The sequence below is a fragment of the Colletes latitarsis genome, chromosome 7 (genome assembly GCF_051014445.1).
Source record: "Colletes latitarsis isolate SP2378_abdomen chromosome 7, iyColLati1, whole genome shotgun sequence".
NCBI classification, from domain to species: domain Eukaryota; kingdom Metazoa; phylum Arthropoda; class Insecta; order Hymenoptera; family Colletidae; genus Colletes; species Colletes latitarsis.
The window spans coordinates 15,300,936-15,324,171 of record NC_135140.1 but is presented as its reverse complement, the minus strand read 5'-3'; the positions used below and the strand labels follow the sequence as shown (position 1 = coordinate 15,324,171).

The window sequence follows — 23,236 nt, the reverse complement described above, 5'->3', positions numbered from 1 at the left end:
CTTGCAATTGTAATTGTTAAACGTTACTACAGGCTATGTGTGTTTCCTTTAGTGAAATGTAATTATAGTCAGCAGCAATTAATGGCTAGTTAATTAACATACAGTTACATTCGTAATCGCAATTGTTCGTTAGATTATATTCTGCTCAAACTGCTACAAAATTACTATAACGCGTTTCTACAACAATCGTGAGCCGACATAAAAACAGCTACAAATATAACAGAAACTGACCTGTGCAGCCGTTACAGGGCAACATTTGCATAACTCTACATAAACTTTAAACCACTTAGAAAATAATTTCGTTGCGAAGTAAAAGTGTACTCACTATACAGGGTGTCCCATGCGATCGAGCCAGGCTGTATCTTTGAAAAGAGCCAAAAGGCAAAAGAGATTTAGATTGCTCGATATTATATATTCATTAATCTTTACACACATAATAAAGCATATATACTTAAATATTACTATTTTACAAATTTAAACCCGATAATTTGTTCACGGGTATTCCAATGCGTTCTTACGGGGAACGAAAAAATGCATCAGTTAGTAGACTGGAAAAGGAATGGGTTCTGTTTAAACAATGACTGCGGTTGCACTTCACAACTGCGCGCGCGCGTAAAAGCACACGATGGTGCTGTAGAAATACAGAGCATGTAAAAATCATTTAATTTTGCCTGATGACTTTTTTCTCCAACCCCAACCGTGTTAAGGGGTTGCGCCACGCCGAGTCTGTGATTTCATTAAACATTCGTGCAGTACTTAAAACGTACATACATTTTACTGTGAATCTGCTAAATTATAGTTTTTCGAAACACTCAAAAGCTACCTTAATTTCGACTATCCTAGCATAACCCCTTGGGAATATAATCTGGATTAATTTAGATTAAATAACTCAAATTCAAATCTCCAAACAGGTTCACTGTCCGAAGTGTCACGATCCTATCCAACAGTGCGTCGCTGTGCTCCGTACATGGACCATGGACAGTGAATACGTTTGACAAATGAAACGAAATATTTCACTCTCAGAAACGAGATGCTTGTTTAACTGGAATAAGAGATTATCTTCGTAGCTCGACGATAAAAAAAAAAGAACTAAATTCGAAAATAATTTCGAACGACGTTCGAGACGATACGATTTAATGAAAATCTTGCAAAAGGAAGCGAATCGTCTATCAGCGGAGGTTTGCCCTGAACTTCCCCAATAATTTCGCGAAGACTTACAAGGAAAGGGCGTTCCAGTCTACGTTGGCATGCAGTTATTCGCATTAAAAAACTAACGTTTCCGCGCGCGTAGACTCCCGCCCCTCCCCACGCTCAGCCGTCGGGACGGTCTCATCGGTGATTTCCTGGATCCTCTCTGTCTATCGAGGCGGACGGTGGATTGGTGGGGGAGAGAAGCCTCGAAACTTGCGTATCTATGCGCATAAATAATGAAAATCCGCAGACTCGGTATAATTACCAACCGTCGCGTCCGGTCTCGATTCCGACAATCGTCGCGAAGATTTTCGGGGCCAAACCCGGAGCGACGTTCGTATTTTTAGGGGACCGGGAATTCAATTACAAGACCGACGGAAAGACGCCAAGATATACGCCGCTATCTTCGGATCTCAATCTTCCGACGCCCTTAACTGCAGCCCTTAAACTCTCTCTGTCGGTCGGTCGGAATTATCCTCCGACAGTCAAGAGCCCTTCGGTTGCCCTAGGTCCGGGATTACCCGGCGATAATCGAATCCTCTCGCCGCTAATTGACTACGGGAGTAATCGCGAGTGAAACTTTCATGCCTCGCCCGATTCGTGCCGTTCTCTCTGACTGACAACCGACTCAAGTGAGGGACCAGGGGGGCGGCGCGGAGGAGGTTAGGCGAGCCAGTATTACCAGAGAGATGCCTCTCCGGGTGCACGTAATTGAAGTAAAGCGAGAATCCTCCCCCCTCACAGCACTGTCAAAACGAATTTGCCGTAATGAATGTTTTTTGTTCCCTTTTCGGTATTGATTATTGCCTCTGATCCGTCTTACGTTGCTTGCTTCCCTGCTCGTCGGTGACTGATGAACGATTGCTGATTGGTGGGTCGATTCTGACCCGTACTGTGTCTGTCATTAGGCAACTCAAATGATTGTGTTACTTGCACTCTAAGAAAGCGGGGCTCTATGGGTTTCGAGGACTATAATATAATAAACTGTGATGGAATCATTCGATAATACCCGCTTTCAAGTGAAAATTTCAACCCTGGATTCAAGCAATGTAATTCATTAGGTTGTTTGTATTACTCGGACTCTAAAAGATTGAGGCTCTCTGGGTTACGAGAACTATAGTATAATAAACTGTGATGGAGTCGTTCTTATAATTCGATAATGCCCGCTTTCAAGTGAAAATTTTAACTACGAATTCGAGTAACGTAATTCAGTAGATTGTTTGTATTACTCCAACTCTAAAAGAGCCCTTTAGGTTATAAGAACTATAAATGCACTGCCAAGTAATTTTTGGTATTCGATGATACCCGCTTTCATGTGAGAATTTAAAACCCGGATTCAAGCAACCGAATAACCACTGTTTACTTTTATATAATGTCATAGAACTTGTTGATTTTAGAACCGAGATAAAAATCGCCAACTACCCCGGTTTCAAGCGAAATGGAGGTTCCGATTTTGTCACTAGAAAGCGGGTATGTCTCTATATAAATGGTCAACACTAGAAATTGACAATTTACGGAATGTTTAAGTGACGTAACTAATTATAGCGTTCGAAATTAAAGATGTAGCTACGATAAAAAATCGAATATCCGGTAATACCCGCTTTCAAGTGAGAATTTTACCACCGTTTACGTCTAACATACCAAGGCTAATATCTTTCTACGCAAACACTGTAATCCAGTGTTAATAAATCAGTCGCGTCTAATCAACGCAATATCTTGTCTTTACCTATAAAATCAAATGACTCAACGAACACAGATAACGCACGATTATCGGTGTCCTAATCGTCCACGATGAAAAGCACATACCTAAACCGTGTTTAGGTGAGTTTCTCAAGAACATCGTTTCCAATTACTCAGAGCTTGTCGGAACAGAACCAGAACAATTCTCCCGCATAATTGTAGTACTGGTGCAGACGACCATAAAAATGGTGGTCGGTCCCAAGGGTCCTGTGTTCGACACGGGACAGCCATTGTCGCATAATTTCTACCGACGTATCCTTTAACGCCGTTAGGGTGTTCAGGTAGCCAACTGGCTGTGTCGAGTGGCAATCGTTAGCCCAGTATCAGCTCCAAGGATTACAGTGTCGTCAGCGAGTTGGTATTTTACAGACTCCGGGTGGCTGAATTATATACTGACCAGGTCACGTGGGTGCTCTTCGTGGGCGACCTTCGAACCAACGATTCGATTATCGTTCGAATTTCTGCGCAAAAATGCCGCCCATGGCAATTTTGGGATACTTGACGTGAGAGGGAACTGTTTGGCACGTTAACGGTGTTCAGAATTCCAGGGATTCGAGTTGCGTCGATTATCAACGGTATTCGTTAGAAATTTGAGAAATCTCATTATTGTTTGCGATAGCAACGATCAGCGTTTAATGATTTCCGAACTGCTCGTATTGCTGTTTTCAGAAAAAAAAATAACTCCATATACAGAAAAATTGTATTATAATATCTAAGAAATAAAAGAGAATCTCATAAAGATATATATGCACATAAATAAATTTACTCGTATCGTATTTATCATTCCACTCTGATTATAATTTAAAGTCCATTCCACTCCGAGAACCGATTTAAACAGCTGTACCGTTTACTATAATTGACGCAAGTGTAGCATACAGGGTGATCGGCCACACCTGGGAAAAATTTGAATGGGAGATTCTAGAGGTAAAATAGGACGAAAATCAAGAATACCAATTTGTTGATGGAGGCTTCGTTAAAAAGTTATTAACATTTAAAGTTTTGCTCATTCTGAATTTTTTTCTTGCAAATGCGTAGGATTTCGAGGGTATGTGTAATGACCAAAAATTATTGTAATCGACCCCAGCAACTAAAAATAATTTTTCTAAAAAGATTTGAAATGTTTTAATTTCGCCGAAAAATTTGTCCACATTCCTGAATTTTTTTCTCGAAACTGCATAGGATTTCGGGAGTATATCTATTGACCAAAAATGATTGTAATTGACCTCCCTAGCTAAAAATAATTTTTTTAGAACGATTTGAAATTTTTTTTTTTCGCCGAAAAATTTCAGCAGCTACCTGAATTTTTTTCTCGAAAGTGGGTAGCATTTCGGAGGTATGTGTAATGACCAAAAATTATTGTAATCGACCCCTGCAACCGAAAATAATTTTTTTAGAACGATTTGAAATTTTTTAATAACTTTCTAACTTACTAACGAAGCCTCAGTCAAGAAATTGATATTCTTGATTTTCGTCTTATTTTGGTCTCTAAAATCTCCCATTAAAATTTGTCCCGAAGGGTGGCCGAACACCCTGCATAATCAGCTATATTTTTTTTCGAATCGTAGTCGTACGAGTGAATGGAATACAAATAATCGATGCGCATTGAAATTTTTAACGATCGTATTTCGATCCAACGAACCGTGAAGAAGGTACCCGACGTAACTTTTCTCGTTGGTCTCGTCCACGAGTAATTACGCGCGAAGACCGCAAAACCGCGCGAAAAAAAAACGAAGAAGATCGAGCAACCTGGCCGAGCACTTGTTCAATTCCAAAACAACATAATTCATCTGCCCGCGGTCGCCTTAATTATCTGCTCGAGCGCGTGACTAAAATTACGCGTCGGGTCGAGCCTTATTTCACAATGTCACCAGCCGTGCGATTATATCGATCGACTGCATTCCAAGTATCGATACGTTTTCGCAACAACATAGAAAACGGCGTCGCCAGCGACGCGGCGGTCTCCGCGATCGCCGCGTAATTTCCTTCCGGCGGCCGGTTTTCGCGTAATTTATCGCCGAATCGCGTGTCGCGGCTAATAGAATCGTCGCGTAAAAAGACGACACTTCGTTCCTGGAACTATCTCGGAAACAACGGTGGACGGTTTCGAGACCGCGACGAAACTGAATTTTTTCCTGTTCCCTTTCGCGAGATCCACGGAACGCGATACGATTCGAGAAGCGTGGATTCCCCGTTTTTATAACGGATCAAAGTCGTACAATAATATTTGCTCGCGTCGAGCGCCTCGAGGGGGTAGGCGGGGGGAGGGGGACAAAAAAAATTTTTTTTAATCGCGTTTGCCACGCGCGCGTTCGACCGACGTCGATCCTGACGAATTTTATTACCGAACTCCCGGGGATTTTTCCGTAATCGTGCAACGAAGAACGCGTTAATTCCTCGAGCACACTCGGTGGAGTATTTCTGGAAGTTTTTATTCGCCGAAAATCAACTCTGAAAATACTGATAGACAGATAATACTCTCAAGTAAATTCTGTCGAATAATAATAGATGGAATTTTTCTCTTATAAATATCCCGGACACGTGTGATCGAGGGCTCTAAATTTGTTTAAAAATATGGAGCAAAGTTTGGATCACGAGTGACAGGTTGAGTGGTATGGTGGTCACCGGTGACCGGCGCTCCGGAGACTCATAATATAAACGATCTTTGATATATGTGCTTTCTTTATCGAACAGTAAAAAGAAATTTGAATATTAAATTGCCAAGTAAATTTTATCGAATAATAATAACACGTTGAGAGTCATGGTGGTCAGAGACTCGTAATAGATCTTTAATATTCGTACAGTTTCTATGATCGATATTGAACAATTAAAAGAAATTTGAACAGAAAACTTTGGGTCTAGTTTGAGCACAAAATGGAGGACGGTCCCCCAACCCTGAACGCGGCGAGATTTGTAGCCCACCCTGTACATCACCAACACTGTACGGACACCCAAGTCGAGCGTACAAACGTGGCTGTCGGTACGTGTGCACGTGACTGTTGCAAAAAGAACACAGGACGTTGCATGTGGACGTCGATGCGGTGTACCTTGACACGGATGGCTCCCTGAATCAGCCGACAGCTAGCAACAAACATCACCTCGCTATCACACACGCCTACCGGCTATACCGCGGGAGCTCGGTGACAACGAATGTGCGCGCGTGTGCGGCAGTTGACGAACGGCGCCGATAAGCCCGTCATCAGGCTGGCCAGACAAACGACGACGACGACTTCGTAGGAAATTCCATTTCCTCCGATTCGCGCTGCAGCCCCAACTCCTAATATTCCCAACTCCTATGCCACCGAAAGGGATTTGTTCGGCGTACTCTTCGCCCGAAATCAACGATCTTTAGAAATATTAGACGAAATAGTGATATTTTTTAGCTATCAGGAAGAATTAACTAGTTAAATCCAAACGTAAGTCCAGAATAATAAAAAAATTGAGTGAAGAATTTTCTGGGGGAATCTTGACTCCTGAGTTTAATATTTTTCGGGCCTACTTTTGATCAAAATCAACAATCTTTAGAAATATTTTTTAACTATCAGGAAGAATTAATTAGTTGAATCCAAACGTAAGTCGAGAATAATTAGAAAATGGTGTGAAGAATTTTCTGGGGGAATCTTGACTCCTCAGTTTAATATTTATTGGGCCTACTTTTGACCGAAATCAACAATCTTCAGAAATATTAGACGAAATAGTGATATTTTTCAACTATCAGGAAGAGTTAACTAGTTGAATCCAAACGTAAGTCGAGAATAATTAAAAAATGGAGTGAAGAATTTTCTGAAGAATTTACTATTTATTGGGCCTACTTTTGACCAAAATCAACAATCTTTAGAAATATTAAACAAAATAGTAATATTTTTTAGCTATCAAGGAGAATTAACTAGTTAAATCCAAACGTAAGTCCAGAATAATAAAAAAATGGAGTGAAGAATTTTCTGGGGGAATCTTGACTCCTGAGTTTACTATTTATTGGGCCTACTTTTGACCGAAATCAACGATCTTCAGAAATATTAGACGAAATAGTAATATTTTTTAGCTACCAGGAAGAATTAATTAGTAGAATCCAAACGTAAGTCCAGAATAATTAAAAAATGGAGTGAAGAATTTTCTGAGGGAATCTTGACTCCTCAATTTAATATTTATTGGGCCTACTTTTGACCAAAATCAACAATCTTTAGAAATATTAAACGAAATAGTGATATTTTTTAGCTATCAGGAAGAATGAACTAGTTAAATCCAAACGTAAGTCCAGAATAATTAAAAAATGGAGTGAAGAATTTTCTGGGGGAATTTTGACTCTAGAATTTACTATTTATTGACCTAATTTTGATCAAAATCAACAATCTTTAGAAATATTAGACGAAATAGTGATATTTTTTAGCTACCAGGAAGAATTAATTAGTAGAATCCAAACGTAAGTCCAGAATAATTAAAAAATGGAGTGAAGAATTTATTGGGCCTACTTTTGACCAAAATCAACAATCTTTAGAAATATTAAACAAAATAGTAATATTTTTTAACTATCAGGAAGAATTGACTAATTAAATCCAAACGTAAGTCCAGAATAATTAAAAAATGGAGTGAAGAATTTTCTGGGGGAATTTTGACTCTAGAATTTACTATTTATTGGCCCAATTTTGATCAAAATCAACAATCTTTAGAAATATTAGACGAAATAGTGATATTTTTCAACTATCAGGAAGAATTAACTAGTTAAATCCAAACGTAAGTCCAGAATAATTGAAAAATGGAGTGAAGAATTTTCTAGGGGAATCTTGACACCTTGAGCTCGACAATATTTATAACATTCTGATTTGATCAAATATTATTTATCAGTAGAAGAAAAAGATACTTAATAATCCTGAGCTTATTGTTAGTAGTGGACTAAATGAGTTTTCACTAGATTCAAGAGTATTTAGAAATGCAATAAAAAGATAGCCTTAATGGTCCTGAGTCACGAAGAATAGTCTAAATGTGCTCTGAGATGGAACTACGATATTTAGAAATGGAACAAAAAGATACTCCTAATATCCTTGGAGTATCCGGATGGATTATCTAAATGAATTTTGACTTAAAAAATTGAGAAGATAATTAAAAATAATACCCAGAGATTAGGTATGACGAGTGATATAAATACATAATTATTTCTAACATTACAATGTACAAATAAAAGAAAATCAACAATTAATAATGTTCTTACTACTGCAAATTCAAAAAAGGCTTCTTCGAAATAAGGAAGATGCACTTAATGGAAAGTCAGAAATTTCTTTAGCGTGGCAAATATTCCATCTATAAAACATACCAAAGATGGCCGAGAGGGGAAGAAAATGAAAAATTTCACAAAAATTATAGCCCAACGGTAACCTTCAAGATCAGACTATTAATACTTCGCACGGAATTCACGGTGAGTAAAATCAGGATCCTTCGCGCTGCTTCAAGAGGGAGATTATGAGGCTGAATCTACACTTGTAACCGGGCAGCTAGCCGAACCTGATTCGACAGTAAGACGGGACTCTGCAACGAGTGGGGATAAAAATATGTAAATTCTCTAGATGAATGGGACCTAACACTGAGTAATAGTTTCTAGCAAACTATCGCTTCTGTATTACCTAGAATCGCTATAGACAATTACTGCAGCGTTCCCTTTCTGATCGTCACCAGCTCGAAACCTAGCATAGACAACCTGAGAAGAAGATGAAATTCCATTGGTACAATCGATTCGCGATAACTCGTCAGGAAGAAATTATGACGATTGATCGATCAGAGATTAATTTCCAATTGTTACATTGGTTCAAAGTAACCCTGTCAGGTTGTCGCAAGGTCACCTCCACTGAACCTAGCTGTTTCTCAGTATTATCGTCGATGGTCTTTAACGTATTCACAGGCCAGCAATCCGAAGATAGATAACAGTGCTCGATTCCAGGAACACTTCCCTCAGAGGGACTTATGCAGTCGGATTAAAATCAATTGGCCGCTCAGGGATGTTTGGAGATTACCCCTACCATATTCTGTGGCTACTATATCGCTTCATATCTCATCACTTTGCTCGAATCAGCAATCAAAGACTCCCTATCTGTCAAAAGCGCGATGCAAGAGCACAAGTCCTGGGCTAGACTCATAAACAATAGCCTCGAGCAATCAATTAATTTTAATCCGGCTATATATATTTATTCATTGCTAAATATTTTGTAAATTTCAATAGTAGTTTCATTGGGAGAATGAGGTGATGTTTGAACCTTCTCGAACCGTTCAATTTTCACTTGCTCCCGAGGAAACCAATTCGAAACATACTATTCGGACACCCAGCCAATAATTGAATTCCAGGTTCGGGTTCATTGTTCACGTTATTAACGTGCACTAGAATTCTCGATGCTGTGGCATCCGGGTACTCCATTATCCAACAAAACTGGGTACGTCAAGGACTCGGACATAGACCCCGACGTCCACCTCGCGGTTCTGTTGCAACTGTTAAGACATTGCAAAGGCTGGATTTATGGCACAATGGACCGAACCGCGCCATTTTAGAGAATATTCAGGCACCGTTCGTCCGATTTAACAAGGGATTAAGGCCGTAGTACTTACTCCCCTGTCAGGAATCTTCTACGTTTCTGATGATCGTATCCATAACTAGAGTCTTACTGTCTCAATAGGGGATTCACTAACCAAACTTTACGATGGGGTCTTTCGAAAAGAAACTAGTCAATAACCATAAATAATACAGAGCAATTGTAGAGTCAGCCTAGAAGACTTAAAAGTTCCAAGTTTTGAGGATTCGTAAATCCCAACCCCCTGGGAAATTAAATCAGAAAAAATGTATTAATTTGTCAATGAGTAAAGAAATGATTCTTTTGGTCAAGGGTGGGAATTCGAGCACCTATAGCCCCCAAATACTATCTTAAAAGGAGGCAACATGACCCATGACTCTAACAAAGCTTTACAATGGGGTTAGTCTTTCAAAAAGGAACCAGTCAATAACCATAAATAGTGTATAGTCCCAACCCTCCAGGAATTAAAACAGAAAAAATATATTAATTTGTCAATGAGTAAAGAAATGATTCTTTTGGTTAAGGGTGGGGGTTCGAGCACCTATAGCCCCCAACTACTATCTTAAAAGGAGGCAGCATGACCCATGGTTCTTTCACGGAAGAAAGATAAGCGGGCGTGGTTCCATCAAGAGTGCATTACCGGATCGCGTACTTTCGGGACACAAGGTGCCCCCGGTTTAGTGCAGCGCTTACAAAGGGGTGGAACCAGGATGGCAGCTCGATGCTGTTCCGAGTACACACGTACACGAGTCACATACGCGTAACAAAAGTACGCGCGACCGGTGCTTTCAGGAAACCAGCTAACGGGAACCATCGACAGGATAAGGGACTGGTTATCTGGGATACTTTCCGACTACCTACTTGCGAGTTCGACCGTTCCAGTGTTACCAGGTTTCATTGTAGCAGTCGTCATTGTGCGTGCGTACGTTGATTAGGGTTTGATCGTTGCATTGTTGAAATGAAAAGTGGGATTTGAAGAGAAAGACTCGAAAGGCTATCGTGGAAATCTGCAGCTTACGCGGTTCTAGATGACTCGGAGTCGCTGGGAAGCTTTGGGAACTTGGGTTTGAAGATGGCGGAGGTTTGACGGCGTTTGAAACGTTGTACAACATTTGGTTATAGACTAGAACTGGTGAGAAAGATAATTCTCATTTTAATAGAAAAATATTTCTATTTATAGTAAAGAAACACCGAGTTCTTGATCCTGGAATACTCGAGATTTAATAAATCGTTTTCTTAGAAATACGAAAATTAAATATAGCGCATCTTCTCATCCTAAATTAATCGACCAAAGGGGATTAGGGGTTTCAAGAAAATTCGATGAAGCTATCTTCAAAATCAAAAACAAGCTTCACGGACTGATTTCTCGAGTAAAAATTCACGCAAATCTAATTTACCCCGAGACCATCTTCATCAACAGACGTTAACCCGATCCTAACCTAATCGACTGGAGGTACTGCAGTACGAGAACATTTAATAAAGCCCTCCACAGACCCAAAAACAAAATTTATAAACGTTCTACCATCTTCTACCTCCGTCAACCAACCCTAAACTATCGAACCAAGTTATTGCGTTGTACTTCTCCGAGTAAAATTGACGAATTCAAATTTGGTTCGTCCGCAACCCTCGTAAGTCGGACCTAAAACGGGGCTAATTTTTCTAGGAAAAATCGATAGAGCTACCCATCGAGACGAAAAACAAACCGCGGTGGCTGGTGTCGCGAGTAAAAATTCACCGAGCATATCGAATGTACCCCTGTCTCCGTATCTCATTAGCAGACGTTAAACAATTACCGCGCGGCGTCGGTGAATATTACAGAACCGTCGCAAATATTCCAGCGGATATATTTGGAATGTTCCACACGACGTGGCAGGCAGGACAGCTTTGAAAACGGGGCGAGACACGAGCAGCCCCGGGGTAGCTCGAAATGGGCCGAGCGAAGGGATGTGCCTCTCTTCTTCCCTTTTTCACCGCCCCTCGATCCCTTACGGTGAATATAGCGAACGAGCACACTGGCACACTCTTATTGTCGGGTTCCAGGCACTAGCATACCTGATCTTATGGGAAATCCATACTGGCCCTTACTTCGCTGGGAATACGAGGGGTGCCTCGCACCCCTCGCACGAACTCTTTCCTTCCCTTTCAGTGCGCCAGGCTGCCGTGTGATGAAGAAGCTTCTAGCCACCCCCTTCTCTACAGCTACGCCGAACTTGCCCCCGACGAACTTCTGCGATCCCCAGAATGTGCATTTCGAAGTTACAGGGTTGGGAACTCTGCACAGTGACGGATACCAAGGGGCTTGAGGACTCAAATCCACCCCCCTGAGTGACCAAAAAATTCTATTATCCGAATTTCAGTAGCTTCGAGCGATTTCTTCATTTGAAAAATAAAACTGTGATATTTCCATTTCTATTTATAATTTCTGGGGGATGCGTCTCTTGAATTTTTTGGGGGACATTTTGTAAACCCCTCCTCCTTATATGAATTTCAATAGCTCCAAGCGATTTCTTTATTGTAAAATAAAACTGTGGTATTTCTATTTTTATTCGTAATTTCTAGGGGTGTGTTTCTCGAATTTATTGGGGGATTATTTTTTGATAAAACCCTCCTCCTTATATGAATTTCAATAGCTCCAAGCGATTTCTTTATTGTAAAATAAAACTGTGGTATTTCTATTTCTATTTGTAATTTCTGGGGGATGCGTCTCTCGAATTTTTTGGGGGATATTTTGTAAACCCCTCCTCATATGAATTTCAATAGCTCCAAGCGATTTCTTTATCGTAAAATAAAACTGTGGTATTTCTATTTTTATTCGTAATTTCTGGGGGTGTGTTTCTCGAATTTATTGGGGGATTATTTTTTGATAAAACCCTCCCTCTTGTACTTTTCTATATCTGTTACTGACAATGTGCTTCGTATTACTTTACAAATGAATATGATTTTTAGTTTCTTTAATATAGTATTTTCTAACGTCTTTTAGATCATGCACCACCTCAACGCTTAGTAGTTTTATTTTTTTAATTTGACATATCTCATTCAATTCAGGTTTCGACAAATATTTTGTAGAATTTAGTGAACCACATTTTGTACTTGTAACTACAAAATTGTTAACTAGTATGATAAATGATAATAGTTTAAATTTTTAAAATCGATTTTCTATTTTCGATACGTTTCCTTAAGTGGAAATGTCTATTTTTCGATTTTACAGCGAATTATACCGCATTATGTATTCTCCGGCTATGTCGGGCATAGTCATCGAGTGACGGTGCTTCGCATCGCTATGAATCTTTGATCAGACTTTGGAATTATTTCGAATTGTAAAAAAAGCTAAATAGCTTCTCATAGCAAGCGCTTGTTTCAGAAAAGATCGAGTTCTCTTTAGGGAAATTCGAAACAACGTAAAGAAAATTAGTTGGAAACAAGTCTGAAAAAGCGATAGAGAAATTATATTTCCGTTTCGAAACTGTAGACCAGAAATAGAATAGATACAAAGTAATTGTAAGGCAATTAAAGAAACCACGAGAGAAATTCCGATCATTGCAAAAGATATTCGTAAGATAACATTTTATTATAAAACAGTTTTTCATCGTTAAGATTTACGAGGTATTTAAGTTCTCCAAATTCCAAGATAGTTTTTTCATTTTTACGTTCTACAATATCTTATACTAGCTATTCTACTTCTTATTTTTAAATGTAATTTTCAACAAATTATCTCACATATGCTTTTATTATGAAAGTAAACGTAAGAACGATTTTGCAGTTACAAAGTTAGAGCTTTATTTGCATAAATCTTTAAATTTCTGTTCCTGGAATGCTAAAAATTCTTGAAAATTTGAATCAACGTTTAATTCGCGATAATATTCCAGGCCATTCGCGTGATTGTACAATCGAATCGCATGAAAATTTGCAAGTTAGAGGATCGAACGCTCATCACCAGTTGCGTGTCAGTCTGGCACGTGTGTTGCCGAGTTAATTGCCTGAACGAATGAGAACGATCGTGTGAATGATAAACTGGAGACTTCGACGTTGATGGTCGGAGTGCCTTTTCTCCGTGGATAGCCAAAGTGATACGCATCAAATTCATTCTAACAGTGATATGCCAACAAAGAACATTTCTGAACACGATCGAATCGAACATCACTCGATATTATCCAAAAAATTAAAACACTTTTAATCAACCCTTAGCTCCTAATCCCGTTGAAACTTGCAAAAAGATATACAGAGTGTTCGGCCAGCCCTGGGAAAAATTTTAATAGCGGGTTCTAGAGACCAAAATAAGACGAAAATCAAGAATACAATTCCGCCAGTACTGAATTTTTTTCTCGAAAGTGAGTAGGATTTCGAGGGTATGTCTATTCACCAAAAATGATTGTAATTGACCCCCCTAGCTAAAAATAATTTTTTTAGAACGATTTGAAATTTTTTCCTTTCACCGAAAAATTTCACACTCTTTCGATTTTTTTTCTAGAATGTGGGTAGGGTTTCGGGGGTATGTCTATTGACCAAAAATGATTGTAATTGACCCCCCTAGCTAAAAATAATTTTTTTAGAACAATTTGAAAATTTTTTTTTTCATCGAAAAATTTCAGCACCTATCCGATTTTATTTCTCGAAAGTGAGTAGGATTTCGGAGGTATGTCTATCGACCAAAAATGATTGTAATTGACCCTCCTAGCTAAAAATAATTTTTTTAGAACGATTTTAAATTTTTGAATTTAATTGTTAATAACTTTTTAACGGAGCCTCCATCAACAAATTGGTATTCTTGATTTTCGTCTTATTTTGACCTCCAGAATCTTCCATTAGAATTTTTCCCAGGGGTGGCCGAACACCCTGTATTTATATTTCAGTTTTTCAAACTTAGATTTCAATTTTAGCTACGATTTTAGCATTTTTCAAAATATTTTACATATAAAATGGAGACCATGAATATGTGGTCTGCACAGGCTAGGTTAATTGTCGAACTTCCCGATAAGGATCAAACGGATCTAAATGTTGGGAAACTAGAATAACTATAATCTCATTCTGTGAAGTCTAAATAAAACAAGCACAATTTATACCACGTCATTTAGCAATATGATATTGAATATTTATCAAAATTCAGCGAATCAACGATTTATCGATTCATTAATCTGTGTTTTTTATTCTCTATTTACATGCATCGAAGAAAATGATCTTGTTTCTCTTTTAGTTGGAATCTAGAGGTACGGATACACGGGCATTATAAAATGCAAAGCAGGAAGATCGTAAGTTAATAAATGGCGGGACGTTGTAAAACCTAGCCTCATTTTTACTACGAAGGTGTCGCAACGAAAGTGACGACGCGTAAAGTGAATAACAGAAGGCGAAGTTGTAGAGGAACAGCGTATCGCAAGAGGATGGATTTTCCGTCATTTTACAAGCTCCATTAAGTCCTCGAGATCGTCGTCGAAGAAAGGAACCCCGTTATGCCAAACCCTCGAGCTTTTACGACGACTTTCCACGTCCAGTAATTTAATCCTTTAACGAGAGAATCGCACGCCTCATTAGCGTTCTAGGACTCCACGTGCCTACAGGAACTTCGGGAGCCATGTAAAGCCGCCTTCAGCAATCCTGTCTGCAAGATTGCAAGGTTACGGGCGGCGAGTGACTTCAAACATTAAATTTTGAACCCCTCCGACCTCCGATGGATTAATACCAAAGGAGTTTTTAATTTCCCGGTTCAAGGAAAACGTTAATTAGTCGGTTTCATTTAGGAAACGCTTCCTCGAAGGGATGAATTACATTTAAAACCACTAAATAGTAGAACTAATGCTCAAACTAAATCAAACGAAATCATACCAAACCATCACAAACCAAATCAAACCACCTAGATTATATTTGAAATCAATCCAAACAAATTCAATAATCGTGAATTACTATATTTCATCCTGCAATCGCTAAAATATTACTCATAGTAAACAGTTGCTGCGTTTGTTTAAATTGTTAAAAAACTACGTTGCACGCCATATATATTCGTCGATATTTACTCTCTCTGTTCAAATGGAGGTTTAAAGGGCGGAAAAAAATTACAATTCTTGATTCGAATGGACGAGAAAGGGTGGGGGACAAATATTACATCGCAAAGAGGCAGGATTAATACGCTAAAAGCGCCCCAGTTACAAACATTTCTTTCTGTTTCCTTTTAAATGCGTCGTCCATTCTCGGCTAATCCAGCTTACCTTCTGCCGCATTGCTCGAATGAAATACAAGGGAAAATGCTAATCGCATTATGTAATCGTGCCAAATACATCGTTGCCGAATTGTGCGTCCATCTTTCATGGCGCGATACGCAGCCCCTGTTCACCGCTAATTTATATCGTGCATTCGTTCATGTATTTTTCAATACGCTTCGTACGGGATATTTAGATTAATATCAACCACCTTGGCTAGGAATTTGACAACGCAATGGCTATCGATTTGTTACGGCGAATGCTAAGTTTTTGTAATCATAAATCCTGCTATATCGTGATTGGAAATTAATGACACTTTGTAGTAGTATTGTAAAATCTGCTATTTCATGGAAACCACGTCATACATCATGATTCAGACTGATATTTCGATTAATGCACTGTCATTTTTATAATTAAGTATGAATAAACCTACATAATGATCCAACGAGTACTTAAAAACGTAACCTGCGCTGACTTTTGGCCAAATTAGGTTGCAATAAAGGCAGTAGATTGAAAAATATTCTCGTGGCAAATGCTATTAATCAGTGACTATTTTCCCCTATTGCAAATATAAATTTTTTTACACATTATGTAACCCAATAACTTCGAAATATAAGATAATTTGAAAAATAGCCCTCCTCTGGACAGTGATGTAAATGATAGTAGTTCTTTAAACGAACACCATGATTAAAGTAGATATAATACCGTACCAAATCTACCACACAAATCCAATTCATACTAAACGAAAAATGCGTACATACTTTTTCATCGTTTGAGAAAAAGTGGATTAACTGGACATTCTTTAAATCACATTATTACAAATCGTACCTGTACTAGGTACAGTCAAACTATTATATAATTCACATTGTAGCAAATCCCAGGCTCTGGTATTACTGCGCAGTGTGAATAAGCTACCACGGATTTCACTGTCAAGTAACCAGGTAATGCGTAAAATATATTTTTCAAGAAAAAGTTCGCGCTACGCGTCAACGCCTGGGACCATCGTGCCGTTGAAAATACTTCGTACATTTTATTAGTCAGTGATTTACGTCAGCTGACGCACAATGTGAATCAGGCTTAATGAGTCCCCGGAAGAACAGAAAAATGGCAAAGAAATTTTCAAAATTAAATATATCGTAATGTAAATCATCTAAAATTGCTTGAATCTACTTGAATGCTTGGAATGTTTGGGAAACATTACTGGAAGTAAAATATTATATTCTAAACATAATTTCAAAAAGTACGTACATCTTGAAAATCACTGAAACTTAAACTAGACGATTTATTATTTCCAAAGTCACTTAATAATTTCATAAATCAACCCTTACGAGTATCTGAAAATTAGTAAACGTTTCGAAATTCAATGATCGAATTTTACAGAGAAAATTATCATAAATGCATGTCTATACTCACGAAAATGCTGATTCTAAAAGTCACGGATTACTCCAATCGGAACCCCCACTCTAACCTAAAGTCCAAAACCTCCAAAACACTCTGCCTATAACAAAATTACAAAAAACATAAAAATTACAAAAGCTATCCCACTTCGAACGCGACGAGAACCACAATTAACCCCTTAACGCACTTATTTACCGTAGACGCTAATTTATACGTTTCGTTTCATATTTTATATTGGATATTGTATGCAATTATATTTTCGATTTAACCGTTTAACTTCGCCTCGTAAAATTTCTGTTTATTTCCTATTCTTTTAAACCTTGACACCCTGTATAGCGTGGAAAAAGGATTGATCATTTTTGGCCGTCAAAGTGAAAAAAAAAAAAAAGGAAAATCGTACGTTAAAGGGTTAAAAATACACATCCCCCGCGGCAAGTTCTATCATCGATCGAGTCGCGTCGTTTCGTACCTAATCGTTTCGTTCCCCGCTAGGACTTAAACGAGTGAAAGGGTTCTCGAACCGCGGGGGTGGATTCGAGGCTCCATCCCCCCGAGCGTGAAAAACTTCTGAATCCAGCGGGAAGAAAGCCCCGGTCGTAGAAACGAAAGGAGAACCGAGAGGGAAGATTGATTACCCGCCGAATGGGACGGGGGGACAGAGACAGACGCGCGAGAGTAACGAAGAAACGAGAAGGACGGAGCGCGTTGGATGAAGAAGGACGGACGAAGGAAGACTGGGCGCGAGAGAGGGAGTTGGAAAAATATAACCTGTTGGACCGCAGAAGAGCGAGAACCACGCATGCGCGAGCGTGAGAGACGATTCAGTGAACGGACGGAGGAAAAGAGAAGGAAAAGGGAGCCGGAGCGAGACAGAACTCGTTGGTTCGACGAAGGGAGGGCGCCACGGGCGCGAGAAAGACGCAAAAGCGAAGGGGGAGGAGGGGGGAGACAGCTGAGGGTGGGGGAAGGACGCGTACGTCCCGAACCTGCCTTAATTCCAACTTGACATTCGCGGTTCAATTCTGATCGGATCGATCTAACTAGCGCGCCAGCGAGCAAACCAGCCACCGGTATTTACTGTTTCTCTATCTCTATCGCGATCTTTTGTTCTCTCTCGCGCGCATTTTAGTCACGATTATCGGATTTCATCCAAGTTTGGCGGATACGACTACTTTCTTCACGCATCTATAGTCGTTTCGATAGATCTGTCCTGTATCTCGTAACATACGAAATAATTGCGTTATTTATTTTAAATATGGCGCGATGTGAAGTATTTACTGGGTATCTAAAGTTTCATATTGAAAACGAGGCGGATTCGTTCAACGCATCGCACTTCGAGTTTTCAGTGTCGATCGACCCAGCGATCTTTATTTTTGTTTCCATCTATGTGTGTACAATGAAAGCAAAATTTTTAAATAGAATAAAATGGTTCCATTTTTTTCTAGTAAATGGAGGACACGAACATTTTGAATGTGAAAAATGAGAATTCTAAATTGGTTATTTTTTGGTAGGATTTTATAATTTGTATACAAATTATGTACTGTGAATATTTTGAAAAATTTTCAAAATAACAACAATAGGGAAGTAGTAGGGAATATACACTGAATTAAAGTCCATGATTTCTAATCTTTAAACTACTTTGATGCTTTTACAGTTACGGTTTTATACAAATTGTCAATATAAAAAGGTATTGTTTCTATTAAAATTTACATCCAATTACATAATTATTTTCATCGGTTAAAACTAACGCAGGTTACAGAGGTTTAAGTGCTTTCCGACACTTTTACTTTTCCTTTTTCGATTTCACGTACTATTGCGTATTACTTTTAATTGGATTCGATAATTTCCAATTCAATGTTCCACTACGAAAAGATCAGATTTGGAAGTTGAAAGGGTATCGTTACTGCAGAGAAATGTAAACGATAAATGCCCCGTTCTGATGCAAATAAATCGAGCGTATAATATTTTCAATGTCCGGAAAATAGCGTACCCGAGAGAGAAGTTTCGCCGAAAAAAAAAAACAGGAATTAATATCGAATAATACGTTCGAGGAGAGAAAGAATTGTTTGGAAAAACGCGTTTTTTAAAGATCGTTACGTTTAGGTTACACGCATCACCGTTTTTTTTTTTCCAATTTTTTTCCCTCGAAACAATTCCCCGGAGCCCGCGATCAAAACATATGCAATTACTCGCAGATTTTAACGACGTTTCGAACGGTCGCCCTACCCGGTCGCGCGCCCCAAAATTACATTTCCGCGTCAATTAGCCTCAACGCGAGTAATTAGACTACATATATATCCGCGAATCGAATCGAATGTATGCAAATATAATAATAAAATTAGGTACGGTTGCAATCGACACACTTTTAACGCGCCCGTAACTTAAATCGCTCCCCGAACGTTAATGGAAAAACAACCAACGCGAATGGGAATCGATCCTGACACCGAACTTTATCCGCCTGTTTTGTCTTATTTTATTTTAAAGGTAAAAAAAATAAATCCATTTACACGGGCTTCCCGGCAAATTCAAGGGGAAAATAACGTATTTCCCGCTGTAATTATCGCTGTCCGCGTGCATCGAATAAAAAAAAAACTTTTCCAAAGTGTAAAATTCGCTGTAAATCGTACCCGACGATTGCAGTAACGAGAGTCAATAATATTTTAATCGCCTCCAGACTATTGCAACGCGAAATAAACGACGAACTCGCTTTTCGCAGGTTTTCCCATTACAGTTTTCAGCGATCTTCGATCAAGCACGTGTCCGACCGTGCACTCTGGATACGCGATCCACGGATTATCTGTCGCGTAAAGATATACAGGCCTAATCATCTGACTGCGGAGGAGAAAAAGTACCGCGATAAGTCGACTCCGGCGAGCTCGTCATCGAATATCATCGATTTCCTCGAGTGACGGGAAAATCAACCGTTCCGTGCAAACGCAATCTAATCGCAAGTCTCATAGTTTTCAAGAAAACATGCCTTTACGAACATTTATATAATTATAAAAGAAGACTGGTAAGGTAAAATTGTCTCTAGATAAGAGTGCCTTGGATAAGTTCGCGAACGATTAAATACAAAAGTGTCTTGTTCCAATGGAAAAGGACACCCCGAAAGTACCGGTGTACGCTTTAAAAAAAAAATCTGAATCGAAGCATATACTCTGACGCGCGAATCTGGTAGTTCGAAAAACAAAAATCTGGAATAACGACGCAGCCGGTGGTTAATGAGTCAATGCGCGTTAAGTGTCGCCCTCGCAACTTTTCCGCGTGTCCCCGGGACAAAATTCGCGCAACTCTTTCAATTAAAACTTTCGCGCGCGGTTCATCTTCCCCTTCCCCCGCTCGACGCTTCCCCCCACCACCCCTCGCCAACCTTCTCCGTCCCACTACGCCCCGAAAACGTCGGTGGGAGGGGGGGAGGACGGAGGGCGGGAGAAAAAATATTAGAGTGCGACGGAATAATGAGTTCCGCGGGACGAGTGGCTCGCGGCGAAAAACTCGACTCCAATCGGATTTTCCCGTTCGTTGCGAAAATTATTCGCCCTTCGGTGCTCTGTTTATCGCGCCCACGGTTCGCGATTCCGCTCCTCGTCGAGCGCGCCAGAATATCGCACGACACTTCGCGTACAACCTTGAACCAGGGATAGGTATGCTCCAATGATTTTGTAATTGAAATACGTCCAGAATACCAACTTGCACCTCTCCTTGCCACTGATAGCGGAACAAATCAAAAAGTATCTACACTCGGGTATATTCCGTTGGGGATTTCTTGGTATACGTCGTTTTACCAAATTTAGTACACTCGACTCTCAAAATGCAAATTCGGTGCCTATATCGCTTAATTCTTTCAGTTATTTCATTAGCGATGTCAGGAAACTGCATTCGGTACTCGAGTCCTTTGGGGAATATTTTATCGGGGTATTTCGAAATGCAAATGTGTCGATATTTATGTAGAATTTAATTTTTTCGAATTATTCCATTACCGATGCCAAAAAGATACGTTATCCTTATTCTGGACACATGCAAGACGATAATCGATGCAACCAAAGATCATGGTCGGTACACCTGCCTTTCGAAATGGAAATTTTTTTTAATGTTCGACCTATCGAATTTAATTTTTGGAATTATATTACTATCAATGCCAAGAGATACGATTGATATATTGTATTCTGTTGTGATCAAGTGTCGTGATAATTTAAAACTCCTGGTAACTTAATTTATAATGCATTATCATATTTTATTCTATATTCGATATTAGTAAAAAATACTTGTTCAATAAAAATCATTGTTCCAGGTCGTTTGTTGAATGCCACTCAAAAATTTGGAACATATTTCGACCTTTAAAATATATGTACCTTTTTCTATATAGTTTAAGATGAATATATAAGATTGCAACAATATTTGTTCGTATAAACTGTTGCCTAATAACGAAAGGCTGTTGCCACTTGCCTGGGAAACGATATTGGAGTAAAAATAAACGATTGATAGCCAGAAGAGGCATATTCAGGAAAACGATTTATCTCAGTATTTTATTTTTCTTCAAGAAAGTGCCAAGTCATTTCAATGAACCAATTACATTGTAAATATCTGTATTTTTGTAAAGATCGAAGATTGTTCAGAAATATTTGGGCGACAATGTATATAACATTATGATACTCTTTGCTCTTCAATTTATGAAAGTGTAAATATATAAACAATTTAGAAAATATAATATAATTTAGAGAATTTATAAAAAATGTGTACCATTGTATTATTTATTTCAATAAAATTTAAAGAGCAAATCTGATGCTAATATCATATACCCACGACCACGACACGCATGTAACTGTTCCGATAAAAATTTTTCCGTGGTCCATGTATTCGTTACCTACGTTAAAATATGACGAGTAAAATATTGTAGACTCATTCAGCTGTTAAGTATGAAATGCCAATATATTCGGCAGACACTGTTCAGGTATTTTCAAGATACCTGTGTATTCCGTATTCGACGAAGTTCTGCAGTTGCACAGCTATCAAATACGACAGGCATGTCAAACACGCGGCTCGATCTATTAGATTTTACGGTCCGCTACTCCATTTCTAATTTTTTTTTATTTCCTCTGTACTGTTATCGATGTCTCGGAGCAAATATTTACGTACATAACTTAATTCAATAATCAACCTTTTTATACGATTTTATATAAAAATTTGTATGTTTCGTAGCATGTCAAACGGCGCCAAACATCTTCGAAAGAATCAAATAATAAAACAAAACATTTTTTTTCCATGTACCTACGCCTGTTTACAATTTTATAAACACGCCTTTACATAAACGTATCATTTTACCGATTTCAATAATTATACAGACGAAATGACCACTGTTGGTATAATTGAAAAATTGCCTTCAAAACATTTATCACTGTTGTCGAACGATTATAGGAGCCGCGACACGAGCAAAGCGTACATTATCGAAATGACTTTGACGTGCCTGGTGTACAACATGCGAATACGTTTAACTGTAAACGGAATAGAAACGGTTCGTCGTTCGAATAAATTTTCGATAAAAAAAAAAAAAAAAAAATATATACATCCGTCGTCTCGAACCTGCGGTCGCTGCGCGTTAAACTTTGACACACGATAAAATTTTTTACCGGAGCAGGAACATCGACGGCTGATTTACGGAGCCCTCGCCGCAGAAAAAGTGCGATCACGTGGCGATACGGTGGCAATCGGTCGACTCACCTTGTGGTGCTGCATGATGGCAGTGGCCTTTCGCTTGGCGGACATATTCAGTCCCGACGCGCGTGTCTTTCTTCTCCTCGTGGAGCGGCAATCGTATCTCTGTCTCTTTTCCGCCGCGTCTCCGTTCTTCCCCCGATCCTCTGTCTCGCTCGTGCCCTCGTCTTTTCTCTCGCTGGCGCACCACCCGCGCGCTCCAAAAACCACCGTCGATCACAAAAAAAACAAAAAAGTCCGACGTTCTCTTCTCGCTTTTCTCTTCGCGATCCTCTGTCCCTCTACGCCCGAGACACGAGGCGATAACGGAAACGTGTAGAGAGCCGAAAAAACGTCTCGAATTCGTCCCGATAGCACGTTTCACCCACGAACTTTCTCAGAGTTCTATCGTTTCTAACCTCTTCTCCGTCTGACGCTCGCGCGGTCTGTCTCCTTCCGTTGGCCCGACGCGCGTAC

General features: G+C 39.2%; 1 protein-coding gene across 5 annotated transcripts in view; it reads right to left on the bottom strand.

The window, feature by feature from the left end:
* The window catches only part of LOC143344100 (nucleolar protein 4-like), a 101,201-nt gene extending 78,223 nt beyond the window's left edge, over positions 1 to 22,978 (bottom strand). For 3 of the 5 annotated variants that reach the window (XM_076769776.1, XM_076769778.1, XM_076769781.1), the window contains exon 1: positions 22,787 to 22,978. In XM_076769776.1, the coding sequence (XP_076625891.1) occupies positions 22,787 to 22,831 (45 nt within the window). In that variant the 5' untranslated portion in view covers positions 22,832 to 22,978. Of the gene's footprint in view, positions 1 to 17,079; positions 17,169 to 22,786 lie in introns of all 5 variants that reach the window. The other 2 variants (XM_076769779.1, XM_076769780.1) reach the window with 2 other exon arrangements.
* Positions 22,979 to 23,236: the final 258 nt, after the last annotated feature.